This window comes from Astatotilapia calliptera, chromosome 11, assembly GCF_900246225.1.
Source record: "Astatotilapia calliptera chromosome 11, fAstCal1.2, whole genome shotgun sequence".
Lineage (NCBI taxonomy): Eukaryota > Metazoa > Chordata > Actinopteri > Cichliformes > Cichlidae > Astatotilapia > Astatotilapia calliptera.
Window position 1 is genome coordinate 36,075,145 of NC_039312.1, and position 16,164 is coordinate 36,091,308.

The window sequence follows — 16,164 nt, forward strand, 5'->3', positions numbered from 1 at the left end:
ATTGTAAATGTAAAATAATAAAATAAATATTCTTCTGTAGCAATAACAAAGTATAACATAAATTATTCTGTAGCAATTACACAAGAATATCCAGTAATGTCCCTGCCTACAATTAAACACATTCACTTACTGAAAATCATCTGCTGTGGCAAACGGGTGCAAGCCTTTGACCACAAACTGAGTCTCTGCTCGGTGACGTTCGTCTATCCTGCCTGAAAGGAGACGCTACCGGCAGACTGCAGCGAGAACTGGCAGCATCTGAGCCAGACTCTGTCTCTCTCATCATGGTCACTAAATGCACAGTAATGGCAGGTTTGTAATAAGGCAGATCGCGCTAACATAATATGTTAGTTGATTATTTACCTGCCGCATTAACGGGAGAGGACGTGCAAACGTTACCGCTGCTGCTGGGTTGAGATTCACGAGTCCGGAGTGGAATTAAAAACACGACATTCATTTAAGGTCATCACGTGTTTTTTGCATATTCGTAGTGTTTCCTCCCGTAAATGAAATCTCTACTTTGCAAGTATTGCAAGTTGCCCTGTTGTCATCCGTTCTCGTAAAGTATAACCGAGCTTTTGAGCTGCTGTGTTTCCTGCCAGGTAAATGACGCTCCGCAACGTGGTGACGTCATTCGGGGCGACTGGAATCGATAAGAGAATCGTTTGCAAAAATGGCAAACAATTCCAAGGAACTGAAACAGTGGGAACCGGTTCTCAACAAGAACCGGGTTTCGATACCCATCCCTAGAAATCATACATATACCAACAAGAGAGTGTACATCACTGTCACAACAGCATTTGTTTTCATTCAAAGTCTTTATGGCTTTAATACCTGGGGGGCTGGTCTGTAGTGAAAATGCCCAATTTTCTGTCCCAGTCCAGCCCTGCAGGTTAATACTGGCAGTGTCATCATGCCAGCTGACTGGATTTCATCAGCCAGTGTTGTTCTTGATCAATATTACCAAAGTTTACTATAAGGCAGCATAGAAAGTATTTACCTGATTTCAGGTTTTATTCAAATGTTAGTCTTTTCAGTTGTTTCTCCACTTTTTTCCTGTTTCAAAATCAAACACCAGTTTGTGAGAAGATTATCTTCTTTTTTTAACAGGCAGAGAAAGTTTTGCATTGGCTAATTTGTCAATTGTTTGTTACAAATGTTCGTATTTTAATATTCAAAAATGTTTTTGCTCAAAACATATGTGCACTACATGTCAGTAAAAATACTATGCAAATATTGCTGTCCTTGAATGCTGAGTAAACACTGACAAAGCACTGATTGTATCTCTTGTACTTTATCAACGCAGTATCTAAAAACTTTGCACCGTAGTGGTTAAAATCTCATTCTAATAAGAGTTAAAAGCGCATTTGGTTATTAGGTTTATAGGATTATTGAATTATGGTTAACGGTTGGTAGAATTTTTTTTAAACATTATCTGCCACCCTTCTCCAAATCTGTGCCCCTACCTGGCCCCCCCAACAAAAATTTTCTAGACTCGCCACTGCATGGCGGGCGAAAGACTGTGACCCAGAATGTGATGTGAAAGTCGTCACGTCACAAGCAACGCGGTGAGCACAAAGACAGCGCCGTCACTCGTCTGATCCGGCCTTCACATTACCGCCATCTTGTGCCCGCAGTCGCCTGCTGTCATCGAAAGCTGTGCTTATCTCTGTAGCTGTGTCCACTGTATGGACGGGTCCATCCCAGCTGAGAGGCGGGACCTAAACTGGAGGTGTTTGACTGTAAACTGGTGAAAGTGTGCGAGTGTCCTCTGACGTCAGCTACAATCTGCACTTCCTGTGGAAACACAGCTAGCATTAGCATTAGCGAGGAAGCAAAGTTTAATTTGAGATGATTTCATTTTTTCACTTGAATTTCTCAGACATCAAAGTTAACCACACCACACACAGCTCGAGGCTTTTATTCAGACGATGGTGGGATTAAAATACGTTGATCTAGTTTCAATAAGCAGAATATAAATGACTTTAAATGATCTGAAACATGTGCAGATGTTACAATGATCCATTCAACACTGATTGGTGAAAGTCTCTGATGTTCTCCAGCTGTTTGTGCCGGCGCCTCACAGATGTGCGTTTGCTGTAGAGCAGCTGCAGAAGACGACGGTGTGCTCGGACACGTTGCAGCTCTGCAGTCTTTTGTTCCTCTCGGGCTCTGAAACAGCAGCGCGGTTTCCATGTTGATTCTTTGATCGTTGCGAGGTGACGTACGCCAGAGGTGGGACCAAGTCATTGTTTTGCAAGTCTCAAGTAAGTCTCAAGTCTTTATCCTCAAGTCTCAAGTCAAGTCTCAAGTAATGTCAGGCAAGTCCGAGTCAAGTCACAAGTCTGAAATTTTGAATTTCAAGTCCTTTCGAGTCTTTAAAAAAAAAACGAAAAAATAATGTTGCAGTTATGCTAAATGTAAATATTAGACCATGTAATTTTAAAATCTGTGTTTTTCTCAACACATGACAAAATAGTGAACTTAGAAAATATACACAAATTGTGAAATTGCACCTCTTTAAAATGCAGCTCAATTAAACCTAGCTCCAAGAATAATTTTCACCGACAGTTCTGAGATAAGCTGCATGTTATTCTTGGATGCGGTTGTAGGACCAGCTTTAAAATCGCATGACAAAAATATCATACACATTAAAAAAAACTGCATCACCAACGTAGCCTGGACAACATTTGCTAGTTAGATGAAGTCAGCTATCTCATCGTAGCATATTTATAATCATACGGTTCTTGGAGTGAGTGCATACACTCATGAAGTTTAGTAACTTCAGGTCACTGCAACAAGCCCAGGTACAGTTTACCGACGGATGGGTGCAGGACCTTGAAATGCACCGTGTAGAAAGTAAAGACCATCGTACGTATCATAAGTTTACCAGTCTCACAAATCGTCGTCATAAATACACATTCCTTAACCGTTTATTAATAGGACCTTTGAGCTCAACGGTAATTAATTAGCAGTGGAAATAATTTCTGGTAGCATCACAGAAATGTAGCAGTGACAATAATATTGTATGCTGTAATCGTACTGGGCAATTAGTGATACAAAAAACCTGTTTTATCCTGTGAATAAAAGTATATGTTTTTGTCAATGTACCATAATAACAGAAGCGAAACACAATATTGTGTCAGGACAATTCACTATTTATGCACAATAAATAAAGGAGCATAGCGCGACAATTTCTGTTCAGCACCAGACTTGCTTGTAACCTATATCACCAATTATGTTAAGAAAAATGACGTATTAACTACAACAGCAGACTGACCTTTGTGGGAATGCTTGGAGCAGACTAACCTGTGAGCTGGAGGGTTCTGGGACGTTATATTTGGTCTTTGAATGGCTGCAATCCAGTCGCCTGTTTGTTACTTCGGAAACATGGCTCGAACAATTTCTCTTCAACGACGTAATCCGATAACAACCGATCTCTTTACCCGTCGGCTTCCCGTGGCTGTCATGCGACCGGCTATTGCAGTTAATAATACAACAGCTTCTTGACATTTTTTGTTTCTTTTTTATCGCTGTGTGACTGATTTCAATTGAAAGCCTGTGTGCGCTAGTACCGCTTGCCACGAGTTCCCAGAATCCTTTGCGGTTCTACCCGTGAATGACGTCACATTTTCAATCTCTATATAATATGCATGTTAAATTTTATATTTGGGGTAAAATATCAAGTCTTTTCAAGTAAACCGGTTAAAGTCCAATTCAAGTCCCAGGTCATTGGTGTAAAAGTCCAAGTCAAGTCACAAGTCTTAGAACATTTTTTCAAGTCAAGTCTAAAGTCATAAAATTAATGACTCGAGTCTGACTCGAGTCCAAGTCATGTGACTCGAGTCCACACCTCTGACGTACGCTGATCTGGTTGCTTATTGAAGAACAGTCCCCAAACTCAGCGTCTCACCCTCACTGTGAGGAGGTCATCTTAAATGTGCGGCTCCACCAAATAAACGTGCTCAAAGCCGCAGCCGCTGACGTCAGAGGTTGTGGGAGGGGCTACAGCACAGATGTTCCTCCCACAGAAGCTGTGTTTGCTTCTCAGGCAGGACAAACAGCGTCTCTCTGCTGTGGTGTGGGTGCTTCCTGTGTCTGGCCTCAGGGGGCAGTACTGAGCTCAGATTACACCCCACGTTAATGGTTAGCGCCGCTGACTCACAGCAACGAGGTTCCAGGTTCAAACCTGCTGGCTAGCCTTAGCCTCACCATCTTAGCAGGGCGGCGCCCTGTCCAGGTGCCCCTCCTCCAGTGACAGCAGGGACAGGAAATGAAGATGATGAATGCAGGGCCACATAAAAGTGAAGAAGAGGCAGCATGGTGAACGTCAGCGTGGAGAGACAAACTGCTCGGAGTACCAGCGGGACGACGGCGAAAAACTCTTTTTCCAGGACCGGAAAGCAGGACACTTTTGATCCGAGTGTGAGGAGAGTCCGGGTCCGCGTGTCCCTCCGTTCCCGTGTCACTTCCTCCCGTCCGACAGTCCCAATCCATCCAAAGTCCTTCTGCTCGGAGATGAGAAGCAGCAAGGAGGCGGGGAGCGCTCGAGTGAGTCCTCCTTTCCTTCAAGCTGTGCTCCCTTCTGTCCTTTCCTCGTCCCCTCATCTGTAGCGGTGTTACCCCTTATTCACTCCTCAGTTCCTTTCCTCGTTTATCCATCCTCTCCTGTCGTCCTCCTGTTGACAGTGCTTTGTCATTGGCTGTCGCTCTCTCCCAGCAGCCAATAGGTGGTCATCTTCCCTTTGCCCTTGATGTCGATTTCCCCTCGGAGCTCCAGCTGAAAGCAGTTGAACTCTAGCAGAACGTCTCGAGTCGCCGCCGACACGTGGATCTTCAGCGCTACACACACACACACACACACACACACACACACACACACACACACACACACACACACACACACACACACACACACGTCATGTTTGGCAACAGCAGCAGGAATAAAAATGCTGCTTTAGGTTTTTCAGTCCAACCTGCAAAAATCTAATCTGCTGTTTATTTAAAGAACATTACTTTATTCTGAAGGGGCTTTAATAAATCTGCTTCCTGTTAATGAAGCTCAGCTGTTACACGTGTAACAGAGAAACTGTTCATGGAGCACAAACTGCAGTATCAGCTGACTCAGACCGAGTCACTAAACTGAAGCCCGTCAACAGGGAAGCAACAGCCTGCAGAGGGCGCTGCTGCGTCAGCATTCACAGAGCGACGTCTTCGTTCACGTCTATCTATCGCGCCAAGTCACGTGACCTGGTCATCCTATGTGTATTCAGTGTGATCGTTAACACGAGGATCTGAACCCATTTATTTTCCGTGTGAACACCTGAAGAATGCAGAGGTCAAAGTTCAATGTTCCCTCTGGATTAGTACTCGAGTACTTAGTTACAGTTCAGAGGTTTCAGGCTGAAACTGCAGCGTCAGGTCACGTGACCTGTTTTTGTGCACGTACCTTCGCCAGTGGACTCCATACGTGATGACGTGTTGACGGTGTCGCCAAACAGGCAGTACCGAGGCATCTTCAGACCAACCACGCCCGCACACACGGGACCTGCCGAGGACACGGGGCAGTCACCACGTGTGTGTGTCAGTGTGAGTCTGTGTGTGTGTGTGTCAGTGTGTGTGTGTGTCTGTGTGACAGTCTGTGTGTGTGTGTGTGAGTCTGTGTGTGTGTCTGTGTGAGTCTGTGTGTGTGTCTGTGTGAGTCTGTGTGTGTGTCAGTCTGTGTGTGTGTCAGTGTGTGTCAGTGTGTGTGTGTCTGTGTGTGTCAGTGTGCGTCAGTGTGAGTCTGTGTGTGTCAGTGTGTGTCTGTGTGTGTCAGTGTGTGTGTGTCAGTGTGTGTCTGTGTGTGTCAGTGTGAGTCTGTGTGCGTCAGTGTGTGCGTCAGTGTGAGTCTGTGTGTGTGTGTGTGTCAGTGTGTGTGTGAGAGTGTCAGTGTGAGTCTGTGTGTGTGTGTGTGTGTCTGTGTGAGTCTGTGCGTGTGTGTGTCAGTGTGTGTGTGAGAGTGTCAGTGTGTGTGTGTCAGTGTGTGTGTGAGAGTGTCAGTGTGAGTCTGTGTGTGTGTGTGTGTCTGTGTGAGTCTGTGCGTGTGTGTGTCAGTGTGTGTGTGAGAGTGTCAGTGTGTGTGTGTCAGTGTGTGTGTGTCAGTGTGAGTCTGTGTGCGTCAGTGTGTGTGTCAGTGTGTGTGTCAGTGTGTGCGTCAGTGTGTGCGTCAGTGTGAGTCTGTGTGTGTGTGTGTCAGTGTGTGTGTGAGAGTGTCAGTGTGAGTCTGTGTGTGTGCGTCTGTGTGTGTGCGTCAGTGTGTCAGTGTGTGTGTGTCAGTGTGTGTGTGTCAGTGTGTGTCAGTGTGAGTCTGTGTGTGTGTGTCAGTGTGTGTGTGGTCAGTGTGTGTCAGTGTGAGTCTGTGTGTGTGCGTCAGTGTGTGTGCGTCAGTGTGTCAGTGTGTGTGTGTCAGTGTGTGTGTGTCAGTGTGTGTCAGTGTGAGTCTGTGTGTGTGTCAGTGTGTCAGTGTGTGTGTGTCAGTGTGCGTCAGTGTGAGTCTGTGTGTGTGTCAGTGTGTCAGTGTGTGTTGTGTGTGTGGTGTGTCTGTGTGTCAGTGTGTCAGTGTGTGTGTGTCAGTGTGCGTCAGTGTGAGTCTGTGTGTGTGTGTTGTCACCGCTGTGAATGCCGATCCTCAGCTTTAGCTGCTGCTCGGGTCGATGGCGGATCTTGAAGGCTCTGACGGCGTCCAACAGGGCGAGCGCCATGCGGGCGATCTCTCGGCCGTGCAGCTTCCCGTTCCTCACCGGCAGCCCCGACACCACCATGTAGGCGTCGCCGATGGTCTCCACCTGGGGGCGCCACAGCACCGTGACATCAGTTAGAGTCGCACTAAAAGTTGTCCTTATTGTGAGCTGGTCTCCATGGCGATGCGCTCTGTTGCTCAGAGCTGCCCTGAGAACAGGTCGGAGGAAAGAAACGAGCCGTTTACCTTGTAAACGTCAAAGTTGTCGATGATGGCGTCGAAGCAGGTGTAGAGGTCGTTGAGCAGAGTCACCACCTGCAGAGACATCAGCACGTCAGACTGAAGGACGGTGTTTGAGCGCCCCCTGCAGGCCGCTGGCTTTCAGTGTGTGAGAGAACATGTTAACACTTTATAATTCAGTGTGTTTTATTTGATACAACAGCGTGATTATAGATTTATACTTACAGGAACACTGACACGTGGTGTCAGGTTTGTACATCAAAGCACTTTATTTAATATTCATTACATTGATCTGCATGAAGCCCTGCCTGAGACGACTTACAGGTTACTTAAACTTCCAGTATAATTATTTCTGACTGGTTTCCTCCTTATCCCAGTGTGTATTTGTAGGTAAATATAATTAGATTGTAATTTCAAATAAAATGCACTGAAATTCCTTTTTAATTCCAAATCATACTCTTAGTCGCTATCCAAAAACCCTTACAAGGACAGGTGAGGGAGAATTTTCTAGATTAAATCCGTAAATGTATGCAGCGGCGTCCGGCCAGCCGAGGACGCCCCGTCTGCTGGGACATCGTTAATCGTGCTGCCTCATGAGTTACTGATCCCTGCAGTACAAATATGAGAATCTATTTCCACCTTTTATCCATCCGTTCTTATCAGGGTCACAGTGGGCTAGAGCCTGTCCCAGGTGTCTTAGGGCGAGAGGCGGGGCACACCCTGCACAGGTCGCCAGTCTGTGGCAGGGCTAACACACAGACAACCATTCACACCTATGGACAATTTAGAACGACCAATTAACCTAACCCCACTGCCTGCACGTGGGAGGAAGCCGCAGTATCGATAAAGTTTCTCATTTCATTTACTCTCAAAAATGTTTCCTCTGGATTTTACTCCCCTCGACCAGCCCATTGTTCTCCACAAATACGTTGAGCATGTGATTCTGAAATATGGATCTCGCCAGCCGCCCTCAGCCCGCGTGCTAACATGGTGGCAAGCATGCAGCGTCTGAACCTGCAGCAGAAACACCAGCGTGTCTGATAAGACACCTGCACTACGCTGCAGGCGTTTGACACGTCAGTCACACGCAGCCCTGACGGCGTGACAGGACGCAGAGCCGATTTCAGAGTCCAAGCTCGGATTTGGGAGGATCAGGTGTCCGGTGCTACTCTCCGTCTGGCTTTCTGTGTTTGTGTCTTTGGACCTGGAAGCTGTGTGAGAAGTACTGAAGTACTCAGGTAAACTCGTCTCACCTCCATCGGCGTGCTCTCTGCGGAGATGGTGGTGAAGCCCACGATGTCACTGAAGTAGATGGTGACCGAGTCGAAGGCTTCAGCCTGAACCGTCTCTCCACGCTTCAGCTGCTCGGCCACCGAACTGACAGAGAGACAATACGGCGCCATGAGTGTGTGAGCAGGGGGCTCCGCCCATAAAAAATGTCCGTGTGCACCTCGGGACCTTCACCACCTCTGCTGCTGGACATCCAACCTTGGATGCCCCTGTCTGACATGTGCGCTTGGTGCACACCCCTCACACGGACTCTTTTCCTCCCATCGGCAGACGCTATCGCAGCATCGGGGCCCGATCCTCCAGACTGCGAGACAGCTTTTTCCCACAAACCATCAGACTCCTGACCTCACTACCAGCTCCCCCACTCCCCCCACCACACACACCCACACAAACCAGTAACTGACTCTACTGGACTTCACACATCGCTGCCTTTGTAAACACAGACGCTGCTCTGTGGACAGTCCTGCTCATGTTGGTCACTTTAAATCATTTATACTGTAAAACTGCTGCGTTGGTTATTTTAAACCACTTCAAAGTCACTTTAAATCTCATTTTATAAATTGTAAACGTTACATTTATTAACCCTTTTTACCTCAAAGTGTATATTTATTCTTACTCTTCCTGTATTTATTGTTGTTGGAACTGGAGCCTCGTCATCTGTCTCTCTATATACTGAACCAGGGGCGGAGCGTGGGGGGGGCTTACGGGGCTTAAGCCCGGGTTGTTTTGTCAGAAGCCCGGGGTATTTTGGAGTGTAATTTTTTTCATAGTTAGATGCCTGGCTGACAACTGTATAAAACAATATTCGAAGCACATAGTGCACACTGTGGGAATTTACGACTGTGCGTGAATCCCCCCCTGATATTGGTATGATCCAAGCTCAGGCACTAAGCGACTGAGCGAGGGGGCGGGGCAGCTGCTGCCCGTGAGTGCGCTGTTGGAGAGACGGAGCCAGCCATACTAAGGAGAGCTTAAGTTTGAGCAGGTACCAAAGCAAATCATTCGTACCGTACAAATAATGTAAATGTGACGGTGCATCACGAAAGATTGATATCAAACTGATCACTTGACCAATATTACGTTACTTGCTCTTCAAGTGAATCAACAAATGGCGAAATGAAAAGCCGAACAAATGCTATTTTTTAGAGAGTCTTAGCTTACGTGTGTTTATTTCATATTTTCAGTTCTTACCCTCCCCGACTAAATCGGTTTCAGTTATGTACTGAAACATAAGAATGGACATTAGAGGCTTCTTTCAAAGAAAAAACTCAGGTAAATGTTATTTTATATATTATGCTTTGTATGTTGTTCAGTATATTTCTATGCAAAACAAGAGGGATTTCAGTACACAGCAGGATATTCACATTTGTAACCAGATATTTACACTTTAGGGAGAAAACATAAAACATTTTTACTGCACAACATCAATTTAGAGTAAACTTTTGTTTTAGATAAATATTGAAATATCTTTTGAATTAGTTAAATGTCACAATAAAGAGAGACAGAGCTTCTATTTTTTATCACTTTCATCAAATTTAGGAGTACATGTACACTAAGTTTATTGTTAATTAATAAGAAACTCCAGACGATTCCATTCTGAGCTGAAGAAGCTTCTGATTGGTTCGTAGAGTCCATGTGAGTAAACTGGTGGCACAGCTGTGGATGCATATAAGACAAAACACAGAGCCTGTTTCTGTGACATGGGAACATCAGGAGATGTCAACAAAACACCAGGAACAGAACTGTGGAGCTCCATAAGTGTGGCTCAGTTTGAATACAATTTGGTGCCATTTACAATTAAGAAACACAGATAGTTTCTCTCTTTACTCTGAAAGTTAACAAATATGTTTTTTATATTTATCAATCTAAAAAAATAAACATTTAGTCTGATTTGATGTTACAATTAAAAAAGTGTTTTGATCTGAAGAGTTTGTAAATATCTGTATAACTGTATATTTGATGATTGTCAGCACAAAGAGGGAGAGAGAGGAGCAGAGATTGAGATGGAGAATGAGGACAGAACAGAGATGAACAAGAGCAGGTGAGACTCACATGTTAGTCAAATGGTTGCTTACTAAAAGTATCACCGTATCACAGGTCCTCATGTATCTCGTACCTAGTGTTTCTTTTTAGGTTTGCTATTTTTCAAATTCTATATTTATTAAGTTCTGCAGGCTTGTTTGCACAACAAGGCTAAATAATTATATAAACTTTTCTCAGTCTAAATATTGTACTTTGGTAGAATTAAATAAATAAGTGTAGTGCAGGTCTATGATGATTTTTAGTGCTGCTATCATCTAGTTCTGATTGTGGTTCTGTCTTGGTTAAGTCCTCAGTAGTCCTGATTTTGAACTGTTGTAGTCCTGTTTTAATTCCGGATCAGTTCTGGGTCTGGTTGAATTGGGGTTTAGTCCTCGTGTCTTGATGCAGCCCCGACTTCGTTCTGTCTTGCTGCTCAATTAAAAAACTAGTTTAAGGTGTCCTGCATGTGTGATATATATTTTTCCCTCTATGAAGTCATTCTTTTTTGAACAAAACTCAAAACAGAGCCAATTAATCTTTCAGTCATTTCTACACCCCCCCCCCCCCCCCCTCAAAAAAAAAAAAAAATCCCACATGCATACTACCCTTTAGGGCTAAGCCCCGGGTGTTTCAAATGTCTGGCTCCGCCTCTGTACTGAACTGTATATAGCAGAGATGACAACAAAGCTTACTTTGATGTCAACACTATAGGACAAGAATCCAGAACTGGTTCCCAGTAGTCCAGTTCCTTGGAATTATTGGTCTACCTGCTTTTCAGTTCTTGCACTCCAGCTACAATCAGCTGACATCAGCTCGTGTGCTAGAGGAAAAGAGCTGCGCAGCGTGCAGCGTGGATACAGACATTACTAAGGACGACAGCGTAATAGTGAAGCGGAAGATCCATCCAGGCCGCTAACACGACTGCCTGCAAGCGCAGACGGCATGCTAACGCTAAGCTAGCCAAAAACCCCGAGAGACGAGCAGCGCGTATGCAGACCTGAGCCCAGCAGCCAGAGCCTGAACAGGAAACAAAGAGGTGAGGCTGCAGCCTCTGTGTCTACCTGCCAATGTTTATAGAATCACCATGACAACCGCTTTAAAGTCTCTTCAGGATCTGTGTTGGTGTGTGCGACTGTGACTCAGTTTATTTTGTAACAGCCAAGTAATGTAACGAGTATTCAAACCAAATACTTTCTCCTGGGAGTAATTAAGTAACATACTGCATTACTTTTTTATTCTGTGTAATGATGACTTTTTTTGAGTAACGACTGCAACACTGAGCCAATGAGAACCCAGCGAGACTCAATACAACGGTCAATAATCAATAATGATATCAATAATCTTTAAGTTATTATCAGTTCTAGTCGCCACAGACCTCAAACTCACACCAAGACCATCGCCATGTTTAAATCGACCCCGCCTTCACATCGAGGGTCACCACAGCCGAAGAGCGCTGCGTCCAGCATTCAGACAAATATCTGATAGGCTCGAGCATCGAGGCGCAGGTGTGTGAGCGGGACTACAGGTCACACCTGTGCACAGCTGGGCAGTAGAAGAGGGGAACGCCTCTTTCTGTTTACACCAACCAGCTGTGCCTCCACCCAGCAGACCCTCCAAAGTACACGGCAGGAGGAGTATGCTGTTATTTTGGTGTAAAAAAATTTGCAAGGACAAATGTTGCATTTTGAGAAGAAAATAATTTTATGAGAAGAAAAATAATTGCTGCGTGCAAGAAATGTGTTTCAGTGTTTGCTGTCACACACACGAGCTCACCAGCTACTAGCCAGATCCAGCAGAGCGGTTTGGTTCAAACTAGCTTAAAACCAACAATGCTCTTTAAAAAGTCTATATTTAAAAACAAATAATTAAACATACTAACTGCAAAGGGGTTTGGCTACACTCTGGACCGTGTTTCTGGAACGCAGTAGCTGTCGAGCTGATTGGAGACCAAAACAGCCAATCAGAATTTTTGCATCCAAGTCTGTGATTGGCTGGTTTTGTGGCACATTTGTAACGCTGTACAGAGAGTTGAGCGTGCAGAGATGTTGAGAGCAGGTCTGCAGACGTCTGTGAGCACACAGAGCGGCTGTTACTGTGTGTTTATGGACATTAGCAAACACTGAAACACATTTCCTGCATGCGGCGATGAGTTTGCTTCGCGCAAAATAATTTTCTCCTCAAAATGCAACATTTGTACTTGCAAACATTTTATTTACGTGCTCTCAGAATAGACACACAAAAATAACGCCATAGACGAGCGGCCCATACATCACACGCACAACTGCACATGCTCAGAACCCAGCTGTGAGGAAGATGTCCAAAGGTGCACCTGAGGAGGAGGAGGGTATGTTTACTGTAGAGCCGCACTGTGTGCAGTAATTGCAGTACTGACTGTGGTAGTATCTGGTACAGCAGGGCTTCGGCCTTGCGTTTCTCCTCGTGGTACGCCTGCGTTCGCTCCTCCACCAGCTCCTCCAGGTTGTTGGCGTACTGCTCCATCCGGGACAGGAGGTTGTCCAGGATGTTGGTCCGTGACTCCCTGAAAACACACACATGGTGTTCTGGGTGGGCAAAAACCAAGCGTGGGCTCGTGTCCACTTTACTATCAGTTTAGTTTTATTTACACAGTGCCAAATCACAACAACAGACGCATTGAGGCGATTTATACTGTAAGGTCGACCCTGCAATAATACATACAGAGAAAAACCCAACAATCATATGACCCCCTATGAGCAGCACTTTGGCGACAGTGGGAAGGAAAAACTCCCTTTTAACAGGAAGAAACCTCCGGCAGAACCAGGCTCAGGGAGGGGCGGGGCCATCTGCTGTGATTGGTTGGGGTGAGAGAAGGAAGACAGGATAAAGACATGCTGTGGAAGAGAGACAGAGATTAATAACAGATATGATTCAATGCAGAGAGGTCTGTTAATACATAGTGAGTGAGAAAGGTGACTGGAAAGGAAAAACTCAATGCATCATGGGAATCCCCGGCAGCCTATGTCTATTGCAGCATAACTAAGGGAGGATTCAGGGTCACCTGGTCCAGCCCTAACTATATGCTTTAGCAAAAAGGAAAGTTTGAAGCCTAATCTTGAAAGTAGAGATAGTGTCTGTCTCCTGAATCCAAACTGGAAGCTGGTTCCACAGAAGAGGGGCCTGAAAACTGAAGGCTCTGCCTCCCATTCTACTTTTAAATACTCTAGGAACAACAAGTAGGCCTGCAGAGCGAGAGCGAAGTGCTCTAATAGGGTGATATGGTACTACAAGGTCATTAAGATAAGATGGGGCCTGATTATTTAAGACCTTGTATGTGAGGAGCAGGATTTTGAATTCTGGATTTAACAGGAAGCCAAAACAGGAGAAATCTGCTCTCTCTTTCTAGTCCCTGTCAGGACTCTTGCTGCAGCATTTTGGATTAGCTGAAGGCTTTTCAGGGAGTTTTTAGGACTTCCTGATAATAATGAATTACAGTCGTCCAGCCTGGAAGTAATAAATGCATGAACTAGTTTTTCAGCGTCACTCTGAGACAGGATATTTCTAACTTTAGAGATGTTGCACAAATGGAAGAAAGCAGTCTTACATAGTTGTTTAATATGAGCGTTGAAGGACATGTCCTGGTCAAACATGACTCCAAGGTTCCTCATAGTGTTATTGGAGGCCAAGGTAATGCCATCCAGAGTAAGAATCTGGTTAGATACCATATTTCTAAGCTTTTCAGGGCCGAGTACAATAACCTCAGTTTGATCTGAATTAAGAAGCAGAAAGTTAGCGGCCATCCAGGTCTTTCAGATGGAGATGTTTCACTCTGTAAACACACAAATGCAGTTTTGGGTGTTGTTCCCTGTGTGGCCACAGGATGTCACTGATGCACTGCTCTGCTCGCGGTTTCAGGTCTTACTTGTTCTGTTTGCGCAGCAGCACTCGGATCTGGTTGAACTCGGGTCTCTCCGTCGGCTCTTCGGCCCAGCAGCGCTCCATCAGCTGACCCAGCTCGGGGCGGTCACTCTGCGAGTCGATGGTCGGCCTTAGGCAGGGCCACTCCCCCAGAATCACGCGGTCCACGATCTCTGCACAGAAACAGTTCAGCACGTTCAGCGACGTGAACCTTAAACTACCAGCTCATTGGTGATTTCAGGTGGAGCGCTGGTGTTGGTGCACACGTTATCCTCTGCTCGGAGCCTCGAGCCGCTCGAGGATGAGCAGCACAGTCTCTGTAAAAATGTCAGCAGAGTTAAAAACATGTTTCATGAAATGTGTTGAGCACATTTCATGAACGCAACCTTAAAGTAACACATTTAACTGGATTTGATCTGTGACTGAAAGCAGACTGTGCAGTAAAACAAGTGACCACGAGCGTCCGTACGAGACAAACAGAACAGCTGACGATGATCCCAGCGACGGTTTATGGTGTAACACTTTATTTGACTTCCTTATAAATAACATAAAATCCCTTTCAGACTTGTGCTGTTAGCAAACCTGTCAGCATGACGCAGGTTCCCATGGCGACAGCGGGTCGTACCTGAGCGACGGAGGCGACCAGCTACACAGACGCCGAGTCCTAATGAACGGAAAGCAGAGACGGGAACGTCCAGTGTGCTCCGTGCGAATAAATCAGAGGCCAGGTCATTAGCGGTGATGAGGCTCGCCGCTGCCAGAGCACGCACCTGAGCAGAGAGCAGGTAAACAGCTTCTGCTCCCCAGCTGCTCTGTGAGCGTGCAGCAGCAGAGCTCGGCGTGCAGCAGCAGAGCTCGGCGTGCAGCAGCAGAGCTCGGCGTGCAGCAGCAGAGCTCGGCGTGCAGCAGCAGAGCTCGGCGTGCAGCAGCAGAGCTCGGCGTGCAGCAGCAGAGCTCGGCGTGCAGCTTGAAGCTCTTTCTGTGGTTTGGAGCGAACGCAGAAATGACCTGTGAGCGAGAGGCGGCTGAGGAACCAGCGTGGATGTGCTGTTTGCTCAGCCTCTTCTTCTCTGCTCTGATTCATCCCAGCAGGATCGCGGCTTAATCTGAAACCAGGTCGACGCCGATCACATGACCCGAACCTCAGAGCTACCTACCTTTAGGGCTGAGCGGGTCTCCCTCCAGGTAGAAGGCTCCTCGTCGAAGCGCCACCTCCTGGAGGATGATGCCGAAGCTGTAGACATCTCCTTTCTGGGTTCCCTGAGGAGGAGGACACTCCATCCTGAGCAGCTCTGGAGCCATCCACAGCTTCTCTGCAGGGCGGCACAAACAGAGACCTCAGGACCTGAGCTTAAGATCGAAACCTTGAGAGGAGCGTGCTGCTAACATCGCTGCCTGACTTCAGGAAAAGCAGATTAACGGCAGAGAGCTGCAACTCACGGGCGTAGTAGGCGTGAGCATCACTAGCTGCGTCGCTCTCAGACCGAAAGCTGGACAAACCGTAGTCGGTGATCTTCAGGACGAAGCGGTTATCCACGACGCAGTTGGAGGACTTGAGTTTACCGTGGGAGAAGATGACGCTGTTGTGGAGGAAAAGCATGCCCTGCAGACACAGAGAGGAGGACAGCACTGACACCATGTTTGTTATCACAGGTAACGCCACCTGGAGGTAACTTATTACTGTTGTCTTCACTTTGAGTCCTGCCATCATCCAATCAGACACCGGGGACCCCAAAGCTCTCTAACTTTGACTCCTCTGTCCTCGTTAACCTGCTCGCTTCCTCCTCGTACTTTCGCTTTGATGAGTCCCACATGCATCGCGTCGACTCCACTCCCTGAAACTGCCGTTAACGAGCTTCAGTCCAGGAAGCAGAAACTTAACGAAGCAGAGACTCTGCAGGAAATGGAAACGTACCTTTACGATGTCGTTAATGAGGGAATATTTAAACATCCAGTCCAGAGTGATGCTGTCGTTCTCCAAGATGTCCTGAACACAC

At 46.2% G+C, this 16,164-nt stretch overlaps 1 protein-coding gene across 2 annotated transcripts in view; it reads right to left on the reverse strand.

The window, feature by feature from the left end:
- Window positions 1–3,808: 3,808 nt before the first annotated feature.
- The window catches only part of LOC113031810 (atrial natriuretic peptide receptor 1-like), a 59,473-nt gene continuing 47,117 nt past the window's right edge, over window positions 3,809–16,164 (reverse strand). For both annotated transcript variants that reach the window (XM_026184244.1, XM_026184245.1), the window contains 10 exons: window positions 16,083–16,154; window positions 15,608–15,770; window positions 15,325–15,480; window positions 14,172–14,340; window positions 12,666–12,812; window positions 8,215–8,338; window positions 6,968–7,036; window positions 6,653–6,827; window positions 5,450–5,548; window positions 3,809–4,842 (listed from right to left, as the gene is read on the reverse strand). In XM_026184244.1, coding sequence (XP_026040029.1) covers window positions 4,697–4,842; window positions 5,450–5,548; window positions 6,653–6,827; window positions 6,968–7,036; window positions 8,215–8,338; window positions 12,666–12,812; window positions 14,172–14,340; window positions 15,325–15,480; window positions 15,608–15,770; window positions 16,083–16,154 — 1,320 coding nt within the window. In that variant the 3' untranslated portion in view covers window positions 3,809–4,696. The remainder of the gene's footprint in view (window positions 4,843–5,449; window positions 5,549–6,652; window positions 6,828–6,967; window positions 7,037–8,214; window positions 8,339–12,665; window positions 12,813–14,171; window positions 14,341–15,324; window positions 15,481–15,607; window positions 15,771–16,082; window positions 16,155–16,164) is intronic.